We start from the raw sequence: 18,114 nt of genomic DNA, 5'->3' as shown, positions 1-18,114 counted from the left end.
AGGTAGCAGGCAGCGGCCTAGGAGTCCAAACACCCTCACTTCAACAGAAGCGTCTTTCTGAATTAGAGCCGGATCCTCCGCAAGAGCGGCACAGAACTGCGCTGCCCTCAAGTACCAAAGGAACAGATTCAAATATTTCATTCAAATATATCCTCCACCCATTCAGTCTTTTTTTTTTTTTTCTTAAAGATTTTATTTATTTATGTGAGAGAGAGAGAGAATGAGAGAGAGAGCATGAGAGCGGGGAGGCTCAGAGGGAGAAGCAGACTCTGCCGAGCAGGGAGCCCGATGCGGGACTCGATCCCGGGACTCCAGGATCATGACCTGAGCCGAAGGCAGTTGCTTAACCAACTGAGCCACCCAGGCGCCCTCCACCCATTCAGTCTTCAACGATTAAAGAAAATAGGAAGTGTGAACCAACCACGCGGAGGGCACTGGAGGTGGGGACCAGCGCCCACACAAGCCACAAAGGGTTCTCAGTGTATCTGGGGCCCCGGTGAGGGTCCAGCTCATGTCACGTCTGCGCAAGACACAGCGCTGTTAGTGGCTCCAAAGTCCCTATCCTACTTGGCTCCGCAGAGGATGCGTGCCTGGAACCAACAGCCACAGCATTTCTCCAACGGAAGAAAGGAGGACAGGTGTGTTCACCTCTAATCCCCTCTCTCACCGCGGCCTGGTCTGTATGAGCAGCGGCCGAATCCCGTCAGGAAGGGGAAACCACCCCGCGTGGCGGGCAGGGATGGGTGTTGGGGTCCTAGACGTGGAGGGGCATGGAGCCAAGCCATTCACCCCCACAGGCCAGAGGTACCTGAGACGCGTCTGGCCTGGGGTAGTGCACACGGCGACCACCATCGTCCTTTATGTGGCTGTGGCCTCTCCTCGTGGGACCACCTTACCCCCAGCAAGGGAAGCCCCTTTGCCCAAGCGCGCCGGGACGCCTGCCACCGACGGCCGGGGCGGGCCCTGGGCGCGAGGAAACCCGGCAAGGATGACGGGGCAGCGGTACCTCGGGGAAGGCGCAGAAGGGCGGAGCCGACGACGCGGTCTGGGGCCGCGGAAGGAAGCCGACCGCTGCGGACGTGCCGGCTCCGGGACGGCAGACCGCCTGGGTCTGCGGCTGGATCCCCTTGTTCTTTTTTGTCGCAGCCGTTCCTTTGGCGGCGGTTTTTCTTTTCTGAAAGTAGTGGAACGTTCCTGTTAGCGGTTTTCAGCACGAAGAGAAGCACCACAGTCTCACTACTTGGCCGCAGGTCCTCCCACCGGGAACGTGGCGGCCCGGGAAACTCCCGGGTGTCCCCGGCTGTCACCTGGAGACAGGCAGCGGGTGACAGCCCCCAGGGGGAGACGCTCACGGGCGCAGACGCCCCCCTGCTGGAGCCGCCCCTGCGTTGGGACGGGAAGAGCTCCAGCCTCCTGAAAATCGGGGTGCGCGGGGTGCGCGAGCCGCGTTGCCAGCCTGGCTGCGAACTCGTCTGTATGGAGGAGTGATGTCATCACGTTTCTGTCACCGAAACGTTTTCCACGTTTTTGCCTGGCACGAAGCAGATGACCCGAATGCCTCCATTTGGCCAATCTGCACGGACAGAAGACTGACCAAGAAGCAAGTGCCTGGCGAGCTCCTTCCTGGGGCCCGAAGCCTCCTGTCCCTCCCCAGGCTTACCTGAGACGCAGTGGTCCCCTCCGCTCTCTCGCACAGCAGAGCGCTACTTGTCGTGGGGGCACATGCCGAGGGGCCCACCCTTGCCTGCTGCGCCTTCTTCTTTGGAGTTTCTTCTGTTGTCTTCATTTTCTTTGCAACTGATACAAAAACAAGGAGGACACAAGGAGCCCAGAGCTGAAGCCTTGTCAAAGCTAAGTCCTCGCAGCTCCGCCGCGGATGCACCTACACTCGAGTCTGCCTGTCCTGCCTGAGCCAGCCTGGCCCGAGGGGACCGACGGCCCCACCACAGGCCGGGACACTGCGTCCTGCTCCTCAGGGGTTTCCGAACTCTCTCTCCGGGCAGTGAGCACATCCTCCCCATCCTCTGGATTCCTATGTGCTGCCATCCCACCCTTTCCCAGCCCTGTTCTCCCATCATCTCCTTAAAAAAAATCCAACGTTTTCATGATACTGACTGCTTGGTCATGTTCTTCAAAAGATCTATTAAAATAACAGAAACCAATGCAAGGAAATAGGATACAGATCGGTGAGGTGACAAAATGGCGACATTGGCCTTTGGGTTTTTTAAAATTTTGTTTCAACACGGTGATTTTACCCGGGGCAAGTTGTCCGCCTCTCTGAGAGGTAGGTTTTACGTGAAGCACACTGTACCTTTGTTACCAGAAGGCAGATGATCATGTGGCAAATAGTGTTAGAATAGGCACATTCATTGGTTAAACGTAATTATTTTAAAATAAGTGATTATTTTGTGACTTTCTAACATTTCCAAAGCACTGGAAGCCTCAGGCTCTCATGGGCTCCTTCTATCTTTCATTCTTTGTCCTCACGCCTAATACAGCCTTCAGCATAGATCAATCAATCAGTCCCCTTCCCAGGAAAGGGGATGCCCAGGGCTGTCAGCTTGTTGGCCCCTGCATCCTGCGTGGTCACCGCTGCGGAATCACGCACTGGCAAAGGGGTATGCCACCCCACCAAGTGCTCTTCTACTCAATTGGGGGAGGGGGGTCAGGGTGGAGCAGTCAGGTGTGGGATCTTCCTTATTACCTTTCATCTTCTCATTTCTAAGTTGCTTAACAATGTCATTAAGTGGTGGCATGTCCTTGAATAGGTCTATTAGCTTGTCCACACAGGCAGCCCCTGGGAACTTCTTTTCCATCAGGTCAGCAATCTTGACCTTGTTATATTCTTCTTGCATGTTGGTAGTCAGTCCCAAATCATGGGCCAGTAGGGACTTAACTATGCTAAACTGGTAGTCGTTGATGAGCTCCAGTCCTTTCAGCAGAATAATTCTCTTGTACTCACTCCCCATCTCTCCAGGTATGGCTGAGCCTGCAAGAGAAAAATACCATAGCGTTATACCTTTCTCCAGAAGATTTAAAAGTCCGGCTGTGTCTATGTGAGTGAGTGGCCCATGTCACGGTGTTGTCCTTGAGTGTGTGTGACAAAGAGGAACTTAATTTCCAGGTGTGTCACTGTGGGTTGAGAACTGCTGTATTCGGGACTTCTAAGAAATTCTTTGCTTTTAATAATGATAGTTGAGTTGGGTTGGGGTGGGGGTGGTGGCAGGAGGTCTGGAAAGAGGTCTTGTGTTGCCCTGTGTGGAGTGTGGGCTGCAGGGGGTCAGAGTCCCCACTCGCTCGCTCCCTCCTCCCATCCTGTGTTGGGGCTGAGGTCTCTCCCTGGATGTCCACCTGCTGGCTCTGGACTCTGTCACCTCTCACTCCCTGTGACTGTCCTCCCACTGTTGCCCTCCCTGCTGGGTACCTGCCCAGCACGCCTGACTCTTCCCTAGTCAGCCCTTCCCATGTCCTCTCTCCCTGGGGCTCGGGCCATGTTCTCCGTGTCCTCTGTGCCCTGGTCTACCTGCTCCCTCGTGCAGAACCATAGTAGCCCTGACTGGCCACAATTAAGAGTTGCTTGAATTTCCTCCTCCCGGCTAATTTCTCGACTGAGTTCTCTCTCCATAAGCCGTACTTCTAGCTGTCTCAAAATCCTTCGGTAGTTCCCCGTTTTCCTTAGGAAGTACTCCTGGATATTTAGCCCGGCTTTTAGGCCTTGAATAATGTCTCTTCCTGACTTCTCCCCTTTTCCATTTTTCATATTTAGGTTCCAGAAATACGCATTGCATCGTGCTATGTCAGGCTCTCTGCATGAAATGTACTTCCCCCCCCCTTTTTTTTGAAAGGTAAATCTAGAGAATACATGGTCTTCATGAAACTAGTATAATGTAATTCTGCCAAATTATGTACATGTGCAGACGTGTTCAGCCCAAATCCAATCATATTCTTATGTTGGATATTTTTACATAGTATCCTAAACTCTGAATCTAATTCAGCTTATGAAAATCAGTATTTGTGAAAAACGTCACTTTTGTCTTTTTTTTTCCTCCCATATCTTCCCCCAGCACATGACTCAGTAAGCAGAAGACGATTGTTAATAGCTTAGACTATGGAATTCAGAAGACTTAGCTCCTAGAATATAATCATGTGACCACATACTTCAATGGGTACAACTCGAATGTAAGTGAGTGATTTGTAAGATGAGATTGAAAGCTGTCCCACAAGAAGACAGAATGGATTCAGAAATAGAAGACAGAAAATGCATGTGAGACCTCTCAGGCCACAGGTCAAAGTGTCCACACCCATACGCTGTTTGTTGTTAAAAGAACAAAATATAAAATGAAAAGGAGAAAATATTGAAAGAAATAATGAGATACACTTCTTGGAATTCAAATAACATGGATATCCTCAGAGGGATTGACCAAGAGTGTGCCAAATAGGAGAGCAAAGGAAAAACCCACATCAGGACATAATGTAGAGGAACTGAAAAATATCCAAAACAGCAAGAAAAATTTGACTTCCAGAGAAAAAGAGTAGATCACTTACAAAGTTTCAAAATCAGATTTTCAACAGCAAAACTGGCATGGAGTACCTTCATATAGTATTTCACCCAAATTCCATATCTGCACTACTGAAATCTCCCCAAATTGTGAAAACAAAAGTTATGTGGGTGTGTGTGATTGCGCATGACGTGTGTGTATCAATTTGATGACAAATTTTGCTAGAAAAATATCTGATGTGAGACCTCAGGAGCCTGTGTAGAATTTTTTTTTTTTTCTTTTAAATTCCACCTTAATGCAAGTTCTCACATGTCTTGCTGATAGGGTTTTGAGCAGCATTGTTGGGGCCTGGAGCTAAGGGCCAAGAAAGAATTCTTGAGACATCTTTGGTGCAAAAATGGTGGTTTTATTAAAGCACAGGGACAGGACCCTGGGCAGAAAGAGCTGCTGCCCTGGGGTTGTGAGGGGTGACCCATTATATACTTTGGGGCTGTGGGAAGTAAAGATAAGGGAAGTTCAAGGGAAGTTCGAAAAGGACTTTCATATGCTAAAGAAGATGCACAGGATACTGGAGGCCTAGCTATTGTCAAACTAAGGTTGTTTTTCCCTCTAGCAAAGCAGTAACTATACTCTGCCTGCCTCAAGTATCTGTCCATGGGCTGCAAGTTATAAGCACATTTAATTGTATCTCATTGCCTTTTGCCTTTGTTTCCCACAACATTGCTACACGACCGTGAGTGCCTGTGAGCTGAGTCAGGACTCAGATCTTATTCAGTCATCTATATGATCAACACAAGATGTGGTGTGTGCATTAGACAGCCTTTCCTAAGTCACTCAAATTCTGAATTTCAAAATTTATGTGAACCCAAATGTTTCAGAGAGGCGTTGGCCAATATAAATTGAAGAAAAAATAGTTTTGAAACCAGAATTTTGTATCTAGCTCAAATGGCACTGAAATGCAATGTACTACAGATGAATCTCTGATATTGACCAACACAGTAAACAGATTTGCAACACAAAGACACCAACGGAGCAGTGTTTTGGAAACAGTATTCCCCTGGAAAATAAAAGAGGTCAGGAAAAAAAAGAAAAGAAAAAAAAAAAACCACAACTGCTGACAAAAACGAAAGAGAGAACAAGACCTTGATTGACTCTTTCAATATTTTAAAAATAAATAAAGCCCCAACTGAAGAGAAACAAAACGGGAAGTAGATCAACATGGTGGGGTGGACAGGGAAGAAAGAGGATTTGTGCTTAATGAGCTACTTGCCTGTTAGGAGGGGTTGGAGATATAAATTTAAATTTATTGGCGAAGAAGAAGAAAGCACAGAATAAACACTATAGGTAATTGTTTTAAGTTAGTCAAAATACAGCACTTCACCTAATGTACATAAAGGGATAAACCCACTAAAAGGCAACATTTCTAAAATGGATTTAAAAAAAAATCTATGTAGGTATCATTGACAAAAAGTAACTCAGTTTTAAAAAAGATCGTTGCCGACGCTGTACATGGAAACATTAAAGAGAGCAGACGATCTGTGTCATGTAGCCTTAAAAAGACTTTAAGACAAAGACTTTAATCAGAACTAGAGTTTCACTGCACAGTGATTAAAGGTTTACCTTCCAGAAAGTTGCCAACAGTTTTAGTTATGTATTTGCTTAATAGTAATAAACATATATTATTTATTATGAGCTTTTGTTATTCATACTATTATGAATAGTGTTATGTAGCATATTTCTCGCTATATATTCATACATATATGTTAACAGTTGAGAGAACTACAAGGAAAAATGGACAAAATCATGATTATAGTTTGATTCTAGCATATGTTAGTTACTGAACAAAGCAGGAAAAGAAGCAGAAAATACTTAGAAAAGCTGACCAACACTGCTCAGCTTAAATAAAAAGCTTGATCTAACACTTAGGAAATTCTGAAACTAATACTTAAAATGCTACGTTTCTCTCAAATGGGCATGAAAAGTTTGTGTACCAAGCTCTACAGAAAGACTAAAGCATCTTCCAAACTGTGGCTACAGATCTGTCTCCAACCACCTCTTTTCTACAAACCCCGCCACCGTTTGCCTCAGCCTTCGAGGAGCCCGGGGAGTGTGTCTGCCACGACCTGAAATGCCGGCCCGCCATTCGAGGCAGAGCGGACCCACAGCCCTTAGGGAAACGCTAGGGCGCCATGTGTTTGAGTGAGTGTGCCCGTGAACCTGAGAAACGCTCTACTGTGTGTGGGTGTTCTCATGTTTCGTGAAATCGGGATAATACCATAGAATATAGTTTTACGTCCAGATGTGTTTTCTTACTTAGCATCATTGCATAATACTTTTTTCATCCCAACATCCTGTCCCCTATCCCAGCTCCCACCACAGCCGGCAAGTTCCCCGGGCCCCCTCCAGGCTAGAAAGCCAAGGCCCGCTTCTGAATATCAACCATGCTGTAAACACCCACAGAATGAATTTTAAAGCTGCAATCGTCAAAGATACCTATCATCGTCCCCTGTAGTGGAAGGATTAGGATGAAGGCACTGAGATTTTCACTTTTCAGAATACAGTTGATACCGGCCCCACCCCCCATCAAGGAAGTACCCGCATGTCCTCTACAAAAATCCTGACCGGACTCACCTCACCGAAGATTCTCCCCAGGAGTCCAGATCGCGAGATCTTCTTCAGAAATGTAGCAATCAGTGTTTGCTTGGCTTGAGTAGGAAGACAAATCAGTAAAGCTCTCAGAAACTGAACTGCAGAAATACTGCAATCTCCTGAAAGGCTAAGGAAATAATTTCTGAGGTTAGAAAATGGCAGTGGTGAGAATCACAGAGTAGCCACCCCGGCTGCCTGCCTTGAGCTCAGCCCCCAGAGGCGGAGATTACGAAACTTGTTCTGAGACTCCTCCCATCCAGGGCTTTAGCTCTGTGTTTCCCTAGTCAGAGGAGCTGAACAGCTTTCTCATACGCATCTTAGACACAATGAAAAATCAGAGCTAAATTATCACTTATTTTATTTTATTTTAACAAATGTTTGAAAGGAGTTACAACGTTAGAACTTTCTAAACAGCAGACTTCAGTGTGGGTTGGTAGATGCCGGAACCCCTTAAGTGAGGCTCCGAGACCGTGAAGGAAGAGTGAGTCACCAACCCCAACTTCCTCCCTTTCTGTTCACATAGCAACCAAGGCAGGAGGAGATCTTGGGGGATTGTTCGTGGGTAAACACAAGTGACTAATAGGCTCATATCATTACAGCAATAACTCCCTTCAAATTCTGGCAGAGCAGGAAGCTTCTAGAAGAGTTAAGGGCCCAATGAATACTTTGTCTACAATGTTTTTTCTGTATCTTAACAACGGACACCATTTGGAGAATTGTAACCCTGAGACATCAAATAAATGGAGTCAATCAGCATCTAGTATGGTGGTAACCCACTGTCTGACTTGCAAGAAGGAAGGGGCCATGAAATGAAAAGGAGTCCCAAAGACCAGGGCATGTGAAGGGAGAAGAAAACTGAGTTAATTGGAAACGGGTTTGTGGAGGAGAGAGCTGCAGTCTGGGTTTGAAAACCTTTGAATATGCAGGAGTGAGTCAGGCAAAATCAAGGAGGGTCTGGCAGGTGCCAAAAATACCAGCAGGTTGTCATGACTCTTCATTACAGACTTTCGTGCTGCTTATGTGGATGCCTTGAGCTCTCTTAACATAAAGAGTTGAGGGACGTTAGGGAGGTCAGAGGGCCCCCAAACTAGAGACCAGGAGGCAGAGGACAGAAATATCCATGATTCAGGATGTTTTCTTTTCCCTGTACTAGAAACTAACTTATGTGGGGTGATGCCCTCCGTTGTTTCTCCAGCAGAAAACACACAGGCTACTGGCCCAAACAAAGGGAAGTCGGAGCAATGCTCCTACATCTTTATGATGTAGTTTTAGAATGTTGGTGAGGTCCGGAGCCGAGGGCCAAGAAAGAATTCTTGGACGTCTTTGGTGTAAAAAGTTGATTTTATTAAATCACGAAGACAGGACCCATGGGCAAAAAGCGAGCGGCTGCAGTGGGGTTGTGAGGAGTGGCTGATTATATACTCAGGAGTTGGGAGAGGTAAGGAAAAAAGGGAGGCGTCCAAAAGGACTTTGATATGCTAAAGACCCTTAGGTTACGGGAAGCCTGGCTATTGTCAAGCTAAGGTAGTTTTTCCGTCTAGCAAAGCATTAAGACAGTTGGGAGTTTCCTAGAGGAATGTTATCCTCTTCCTACCTCAAGTCCTTGTCTATAGGCTGCAGGTCAGAAAGAAATTTAACTTTGTTTACATTCCCTTCTGCCTGGGTTTCCCACATCACTCCTGGAAGGGGTGGTGATGTTAGGGCTGTAGGAAATTGAGTTATGGGTCTCTGAAACTTAGCCTATTGATAAGAAAGCTTTTTCCTTGTAAATCACTAAGACATTGGTAAACCCAGGGAGATTCCTGTCTTGCTAGACTGTGATTTCTGTTAGTTAACCGTTTGGTTTTTTTTCCGTCCCCTAGCTTTAGGGCAGCTGGGAGTGCCTGAGGAACGTCACACAGATCCAAGGCGGGGACTGGGGGAGCGCAGAGTGTCAGCTTGTGCTTCGTCCTCAGCTTGCCTTCTGCTCCCTCATCACATCTGTGCACTTAGAATTTTAAAAGCTGCACCAAAGAAATGAAAAACAAATATGCCTTTTCCCTGACTCTTGGTCAGTAGTCCAACAATCAGTGACTTGGGCCATTCTAGAGATACACAGTGATTTATCAGGCTCTCAACCCACTAAAAGATCAGTGTTCCAGAATTTGCAAGGCTTCATTGTTGTAATGTTATCAGCCACCTGGGAAATGAAAGAACTCTTAATATTGGGAGGGTAGGGAGGGGAATGTCTGGAAAATGTGTGTGACCACCTGACATCTCAAGTCCTATTCCCAAGTACTATTTGAAACGATCACTTAAAATCCTCAGTCAAGAGTCGCCACCAAGTTGATGCCTTTTGTATGTCTTGCAGGTATGAGAGGTCTCCTAAGGGGAGGATCTAGGGCAGGTAAAAGGGCATCTACACTAAGAAATACCAGGTAGGTCCTTAACTTCCATATTACACCTTCGGATCCAGATCAAGGTATAGAGCGTTTTGTAGTCTCTGAGAAGAAAATGGGAGGGACGGCAGGCTGGGTATCATCCAATCAAAACTCCCCACCTCTGGCACTTCAGGGCTGAACAAAACCTATTACTGAGTGAGCCTGAGCCAGCCAAATTGATTTACACATTTACCAAGGTATCAAGTTATCAGCCACCTGAATTAATATTTTATAAGAACCAACACTTCCTGTATTAATTTTCTTTATGTTTTTTGTCTATTTTACTGTTTGTCCATTTGCTGTTTACTCTTTTGTTTTGTCTGTTTACCTGTGTTTTACAATATACAAAATTAAATTTGTGTATCGACTTCTGTTTATAGCTTTGTTATTTCTATATACTATTTATTGTTTGCTTTGCTCCTTTTTTTCTAATGTTGTAAGACATAAATCTATATCAATTATATTAGTACTGTGTTCTTTTAAATTAAAACACTTAAAGCAACATTTTTTTTTCCTCTTAGCACTGCTTTTGCTTGGCTCCCTATGTTTTATGGGTGTGATTTTATTGTCCCCAATCATCTTTGGCATGTATTAAGTAATGGCTTATTTTAAAATGCGTTACATAATTTCAAGCAAGTTGAAAATGTTCTAGATATCATATTGTTGATTTCTAATTTAGTCCTGCTGTGGTCATGAAATATACTCTAAGATTTCAGAGGTGAGTTTTACTGAGACTCGCTCTAAGTCCCTGCATATATCTTACTTTGGTGAGCATTCCATGTGCACTTGAAGAGAGTATGTACTATTGAGTTGTTTTTCTGGTGTTCTTTAAATGAAAATAAGATCATATTGGTTGAATATAGGGTTGTAATTTTTCAGTCTCCTTTCTGGTGTTTTTCTTCTTGTTCTATCAATTACTGTGTCCGAGGTTTTAAATATCTGTGACTGTTGGTTTATCTTATACTGCATTAATGCTATTAGGCTTTGCTTTATAATTTGAAGCTTTAATTAAACACATTTTTTGAATTGCTATGAATTTCTGATAAATTGGCCAAGATATTTCCCAAGCTTCTCTTTTTGTCCTGTCTCTAACCAGCTTTCTCGGACTCATGTCAGAGCTTGGCTTAGGCTTTTTTAAGGTGGATTTGTGTAAATCCCAAGCTGTTTGACTAGTCCCACTTATTTGTCATGACTCACACTTGGACGCATGTCAGGGATTGGTTTGGGGCTTTGTTAGCGTGTGTTTTATAACAGTCCCTACTCTGGTCCTTGGGCCTTCTTCCCAGGATGCAGTCTTTCTGGTGTCAAGCTGGATGGCAAGGGCTTGTATCTCTACTTCAGCCATCTGCAATTTCCCCCAGCACTGTTTGTTCTCCTGTACCTCTACTGTTTTTCAGCTTTACTGAGACATAATTGACACATAACATTGTGTACCTTTAAGGCACTTGTGTTGATTTGATACACTTACCTGTTGCAGAATGATTGACACTCGAGCCTTAGCTAATACCTCCTTCATACCACATAATTGCCATTCCGTTCTTGTGCTGAGAACATTCGAGGTCTGCTCTCTCAAGTATGTGATACATAATTGTTAATTGCAATCACGATGCTGTGTATTACATCCCCAGAACCCACTCACTTTATACCTGGCAGTTTGAATACTTTGACCAACATCTCCTCATTTCCCACACCCACCCAGCTCCTGGTAAACAACACTCTACTCTGTTTCAATGAGTTCAGCTTTTTTTTTTTTTTGGATTCTACATATAAGTGAGATCATACAGTATTTGTCTTCCTCTGTCTGAATTATTTCACTTAGCGTGATGCCTTCTAGATCCATCTGTGTTGTAGCAAATAGCAAGATTTCCTTCTTTTTCATGCCTGATTAATATTCTTTTGTGTATATACACATTTTCTTTACCCATACATCAATCGATGGGCACATAGGCTGTTTCCATATCTTAGCTATTGTGAATAATGCTGCAATAAACATGGAGGTGCAGGTCTATCTCTCTGATACCCTGTTATCACCACCCAGAATTTGGATTGCTGGATCATATAGTAGTTCCATTTTTAGTTTTTTGAGGAACCCCCATCCTGTTTTCCACAGTGGCTGCACCAATTTGCATTCCCACCAACAGTGCATGAGGGTTCTCTTTTTCTACATCTTCACCAGCATTGGTTATCTCTTGTATTTTTGATAATGGCCATTCTAACAGGTATGAGGTGATGTCTCATTGCAGTTTTGCTTTGCAGTTCCCTGATGATTAGTGATATTGAGCATCTTTTCATATACCTGTTGGCTCTTAATATGTCTTCCTTGGAAAAATGTCTATTTAGTTCAACTGCCCATTTTTAAATTGGATTGTCTGTTGTGGGGTTTTTGTTTTTGTTTTGTTTTGCTATTGAGTTGTGGGAGTCTGCATATATTTTGGATATTAATCCCTCATCAGATATATGGCATGAAAATATTTATTCCCATTCCTCAGGTTGCTTTTTCATTACGTTGATTGTTTCTTTTGCTATGTAGAAGTTTTTATTTGATGTAGGCCCACTTACTGAATTTCGCTTTTGTTGCTTGTGCTTTGGTATTATATCTAAAAAGTTGTTGCCAAGACCCATGTCATGGATCTTTTCTCTATGTTTTCTACTTGGAGATTTAGGGTTTCAGGTCTCATGTTTACGTTGATATTCCTTTTCAAGTTCATTTTTATGAGTGCGGTAAGATAGGAGTTTAATTTTATTCTTCTGCATGTGGTGATCCAGTTTTCCCGAAACCATTTATTGACAAGACTAGCCTTCCCCCAGTGAGTATTCTTGTCTCCCTTATCAAATATTGGTTAACAGGGGTTTATTTCTGGGTCCTTGATTCTGTTCCATTGATCTATGTGTCTATTTTTATGCCAGTATGATAGTGTTTTTGTTACCACAGCCTTGTTTTGTAGTTCGATTGGAAGTGTGATGGTTCCAGCTTCTTTTCTTCTTCCTCAAGATCACTTTTGGCTATTTGGGGTCTTTGTGGTTCCAAAAAAATTTTTAGGATTTTAAAATTTTTGTCTCTGTGAAACCGCCATTGTAATTTTGATAGAGATTGCATTGAATCTATAAATGGCTTTGGGCAATAGGGACATATTAAAAATATTTATTCTTCTGATCCATGAGCACAGAATATTTTCCCATTTGTTGGGTCTTCAATTTCTTTCAACAGATTCTTACAGTTAATCATGTTCAGAACTTTCACCTTCTTGGTTAAATTTATTCCTAAATATTTTATTACTTGATGATATTGTGAGTAGGATTTTCTTTTTTGGATAGTTTGTTGTTAGTGTATAGAAACGAAATTGATTTCTGCATGTTGATATTTGTATCCTGTTAACTTACTGAATTCCTTGATTAGTTCTAATAGTTTTTTAGTGAAGTTTTTAGGATTTTCTATGTATGAGACCATATCCTCTGCAAAGAAGGAAAATTTTACTTTTTCCTTTCTAATTTGGATGTCTTTTATTTCTTAGTCTTGCCTGAACACTCTGGCGAGCTGTTCCAGCATCATATGAGTAAAAGCGGGCACCCTCGTCTTGCTCCTCATCTTGGAGGATAGGCTGCCAACTTTTCAGCATTGAGTTTTTGACAAAGGATATAAACTTCCAGGTACAAGGCAAATAAGTTCTGGGGATTTAATGCACAGCAGGTATGGTAGTTAGCAATGCTGTATTGTATACTTGAGAGTCGCTAAGAGAGTAAATCTTAAGTGTTCTCACCGCACACACAGATAATCATGTGAGGTGATGGAGGGGCTAACTCATCTTATTGTGGTAATAAATTCCCAATATCTCCATGTATCAAATCATCACATTGTACATTTTAAACTTACATGATGTTATATATTAATCATATCTAAATGAAAGTGGGGAAAACCCACAACTCAGACTCATTTCTTTTTTTCTGAATCAGGTTGAGGCTTGGTTTTGGTGTGGGTAGGATGGGTCTAGAGTTGTCCATTGTGTGATGTTTACCCCTCACGTGCAGCCTCCCTGCTTGGTTAGGTGGTTGCCCAGGTTGGAAAGATGTATCTCATTGTAGTGACATCCACTAGCCAGCACTGTGCGCTCTCTCATCCTTCTGCTCTGTGCTCAACCCCATAGCAGCTGCTGGGCCTCGCTTGATCTCAGCCCCAATGTGTGCAGATCCCAGGACTCAGCCGGTGAACGAGGCCCCATCTGCAGAGCTCTCTTCTGTCCAGATGCCAGCTCTTTGGGTGCCACACAAACTGATGTTTACCGCCGTGGCCGGTGTGGCTGCCAGGCTCTGCTTTGACACCTGTTCCCCAGCTGCAGCCGTGAAACCCACCCCGGGCCCCTGCGGTGCTTACTGCTGAGTCGGCTTCCCCTCAGGGGTCTTATCCTTGTGTGGCCTGAAGCCTGAAGCCTGAAGCTGTCACCTCCCGTCCTAGGACGGAGTCATGGTGTTGCTTCTGGGGGGAGGCTACTCCGTAATCCCCAGAAACAGAGTCAGCTGCTCTATTGTAAATATTGACTTTAGGAATTTAATTTCTTTAGGTGATATTTGCTGTCACGTAGGGTAGATGTCACTCACTCTTTTCTAACTTTTTGCTCTTTGCATGTCCCTCTTTGGGTCACGTGGGTCTGGAATCCACACACGTAAGAGGATAGGAAATACTGTTGAAAAATTAATAATGTGGTGTACCTACGGATCAGGGGGATGGGACTAGATTTGTCACTGTAGCTAGAGATAGGGAAGCTTCTTGGAAATATTGGCCCCTCTGTATAAATCACCAATGGTGCTTCCTCCAGAGAAACCAATGCCATGAATGCTCCCCTTCGGAGGGACAGAATCGCAGAAAGGAGTTATTTTCGGGGAACCGAATAAACCTTTCTCCAGGGCATAGGATTCACTGATTTTCCGATAGGCTGTGGGACCAATCTGCATCACCTGAGGCTGGCCCCAGTGAGGGCCCTCTGGAAGTCGCAGTCAGCATGCAGACCCCCATGTCGGTGAGGTCCAGAGCACCCCACCCCCGCCGCCCCATGTGGCTCACAGCACACAAATCAACCACCCTCACACAGCTCACTCCTGGGTTAAAGAGACCACATCTGGCACTTTGGCAGATGATGCCCTTTGAAAAAGGACGTTTTATTTATTTATTTTTTTGCATTATAAATGTGTTAGTTGTAAAATGTAATATTCTTAGAAAATATAGAAAAATATAATAAGTAAATTTTATAAAATTTATTTATTTACTTTTTGGATGTTATATGCAAACTGTAGTATTCCCAGAAAACAGAAGAATATGAGATGAAATGTTTACTTAAAAAGCAACCTAACCTACAACTCAGATATAAAAACAAACAAAAAAGAGACCAACCAACAAACAAAACAGATCCCTAAATACAGAGAACAAACTGGTGGGTGCCTGAGGGGATGTGGGTGGGGGGATGCATGAAATAGATGATGGGGATTAAAAGTACACTTATCATGATGAGCACTAACTAATGTGAAGAATTGTTGATCATTATATTGTACCCCTGAGACTAATATAAGATTGTATGTTAAATATAGTTGAATTGAAATAAATTTTAAAAATTAAAAAAAAATGCTTACATGCTTGGACAATTCTCCTGAATCTCGTGTTGAAATGGAGTTCTCAACTTTAGCAGTATCACTATCAAAGACACTTAATTGATTTGGAGGGGGCTTCTTTACTTCAAATGGTATAAAGACAAACATATAAACCAATGGAATAGAATAGAGACCACAGAAATAAACCCATGAATATTCAGTCAACTGATCTTTGACAAAGGTGCCAAGGATAGTCTCTTCAACAGATGGTGTTGGGGAGACTGGATATCTACACAAACACAAAAATGACAAAACGAAATTGAACCCCTGCCTTCCACCATACACAAAAATCAACTCAAAACAATATGAACTTATATGCGGAAAACCCTAAAGATTCCACGATTCGACTAATAAATTCAGCAAAGTTGTGGGACAAAAAAAATCAATACACACAAATCAGTTTCACTTTTATACACTAACAAAGTACCATCCGAAAAGGAAATTAGGAAACAATTTCATTTACAATAGCTTCAAAAATATGAAATACTTAGGAGCAAACTTAACCAAGAAGGTGAAGGACTTGTACATTGAAAACTACAAAACATGATTGAAAGGAATAAAAGAAGACAGGATACATGGGAAGTCATCCTGTATTTATGGACTGGGAGGCCTAATACGTTAAGGTATTGATAGTACCCAAAGTGATCCACAAGTTCAATGCAATCCCCATCAGAATCCCAGTGGCATTTCTTTGCAGATAGAGAAAAATTCATGCTAAAATATATGGAATCTTAAAGGCTTCCAAATAGTCCAAACAATCTTTTTTTATTATGTTACATTAGTCGCCATACAGTACATCATTAGTTTTTGATGTAGTGATCCATGATTCATTGTTTGCGTATAACACCCGGTGCTCCATTCAGTACGTGCCCTCTTTAATACCCATCACCAGGCCAACCCATCCTCCTACCCCCCTCCCCTCTAGAACCCTCAGTTTGTTTCTGAGTCCATAGTCTCTCATGGTTCGTCTCCCCCTCCAATTTCCCCCCCTTCATTTTTCCCTTCCTACTATCTTCTTTTATTTAACATATAATGTATTATTATTTAACATTATAATGTATTATTCAGAGGTACAGGTCTGTGATTCAACAGTCTTGCACAATTCAAGTGCTCACCATAGCACATGCCCTCCCCAATGTCTATCACCCAGCCGCCCCATCCCTCCCACCAGTCCAAACAATCTTGAAAAGGAAGAGCAGATTGGGAGGCCTCACATTTCTGATTTCAATCAAAACAGTGTGGGACTGGCATAAAGACCAATGGGAAACAACAGCACAGAAACAAACCCTCACATATATGGTCAAATGCTTTTTTTTAAATCACACTTTTTTAATTGAAATGTAGTTGATGTGCAATGTGTTCTTAGTTTCAGGTGTGCCGCACAGTGATTCAACAGCTGTATACATTATGCAGAGCTCACCACCATTAGGCGTAGTCACCATACAAAGTTATTACAATATTATTGGCTATATTCCCAGTGCTGTACTTTTTATCCCTGTGACTTATTTACTTTATACCCAGAAGTTTGTGCCACTTAATCCCCTACACCTGTTTCAGTCATCCCCCTCTGGCAATCATTGCTTCTCAGCATTTGTGAGTCTGTTTCCTTTTCTTTTCTTCTTTTTTTTTAAATTTTATTTTATTATGTTATGTTAGTCACCATACTCTACATCATTAGTTTTTGATGTAGTGATCCACGATCCATTGTTTTCGTATAACACCCAGTGCTCCCTGCAGTACGTGCCCTCTTTAATACCCATCACCGGGCTAACCAATCCCCCCTCCCCCTCCCCTCTAGAACCCTCAGTTTGTTTCTCAGAGTCCATAGTCTCTCATGGTTCATCTCCCCGTCCGATTTCCACCCCCTTCATTTTTCCCTTCCTTCTCCTAATGTCCTCCATGCTATTCTTTATGTTCCACAAACAAGTGAAAACATATGATAATTGACTTTCTCTGCTTGAATTATTTCACTTAGCATAATCTCCTCCAGTCCCATCCATGTTGATGTAAAAGTTGGGTATTCATCCTTTGTGATGGCTGAGTAATATTCCATTGTGTATATGGACCACATCATCTTTATCCATTCATCTGTTGAAGGGCATCTCTACTCTTTCCATAGTTTGGCTATTGCGGACATTGCTGCTATGTACATTAGGGTGCATATGGCCCTTCTTTTCACTACATCTGTGTCTTTGGGGTAAATACGCAGGAGTTCAATTGGATAGCTCTATTTTTAATTTTTTGAGGCACCTCCACAGTTTTCCAAAGTGGCTGGACCAACTTACCTTCCCACCAACAGTGTGAGAGGGTTCCCCTCTCTCCACAACCTCTCCAACATTTGTTGTTTCTTTCCCTGTCCATTTTTGCCATTCTAACTGGTGTAAGGTGGTATCTCAATGTGGTTTTGATTTGAATTTCCCTGATGGCTAATGATGATGAACATTTTTTCATGTGTCTGTTAGCCATTTGCATGTCTTCTTTTGAGAAGTGTCTGTTCATGTCTTCTGCCCATTTTTTGACTCGATTATTTGTTTTTTGGGTGTTGAGTTTGAGAAGTTCTTTATATATCTTGGATACTAGCCCTTTTTCTGAAATGTCATTTGCAAATATCTTCTCCCATTCTGTGGGTTGCCTCTTTGCTTTGTTGGCTGTTTTTTTGCTGTGCAGAAGCTTTTTATCTTGATGAAGTCCCAAAAGTTCATTTTTGCTTTTGTTTCCCTTGCCTTTGGGGATGTGTTTTGAAAGAAGTTGCTGTGGCCGATGTCAAAGAGGTTACTGCCTATGTTCTCCTCTAGGATTTTGATGGATTCCTCTTTTCTTCTTTTTTTTTTTTCAAAAATAATGTTGGGCAGTCAGGACATTCATATGCAAATGAATGAAACTGGATTTAGGCCATATATAAAAATTAA

General features: G+C 43.0%; 1 protein-coding gene across 1 annotated transcript in view; it reads right to left on the bottom strand.

Moving 5' to 3' along the window:
• Positions 1–7,358, bottom strand: part of IFI16 (interferon gamma inducible protein 16) — a 93,493-nt gene extending 86,135 nt beyond the window's left edge. The window contains 4 exon segments of the mRNA XM_044915881.1: positions 1,007–1,174; positions 1,661–1,797; positions 2,705–2,989; positions 7,131–7,358. Coding sequence (XP_044771816.1) covers positions 1,007–1,174; positions 1,661–1,797; positions 2,705–2,969 — 570 coding nt within the window. The 5' untranslated portion in view covers positions 2,970–2,989; positions 7,131–7,358.
• Between the last annotated feature and the right edge of the window lie 10,756 nt (positions 7,359–18,114).

Source organism: Neomonachus schauinslandi, chromosome 6 (genome assembly GCF_002201575.2).
Source record: "Neomonachus schauinslandi chromosome 6, ASM220157v2, whole genome shotgun sequence".
Taxonomy (NCBI): Eukaryota; Metazoa; Chordata; class Mammalia; order Carnivora; family Phocidae; genus Neomonachus; species Neomonachus schauinslandi.
This window is presented reverse-complemented; position numbering and strand designations above follow the sequence as displayed.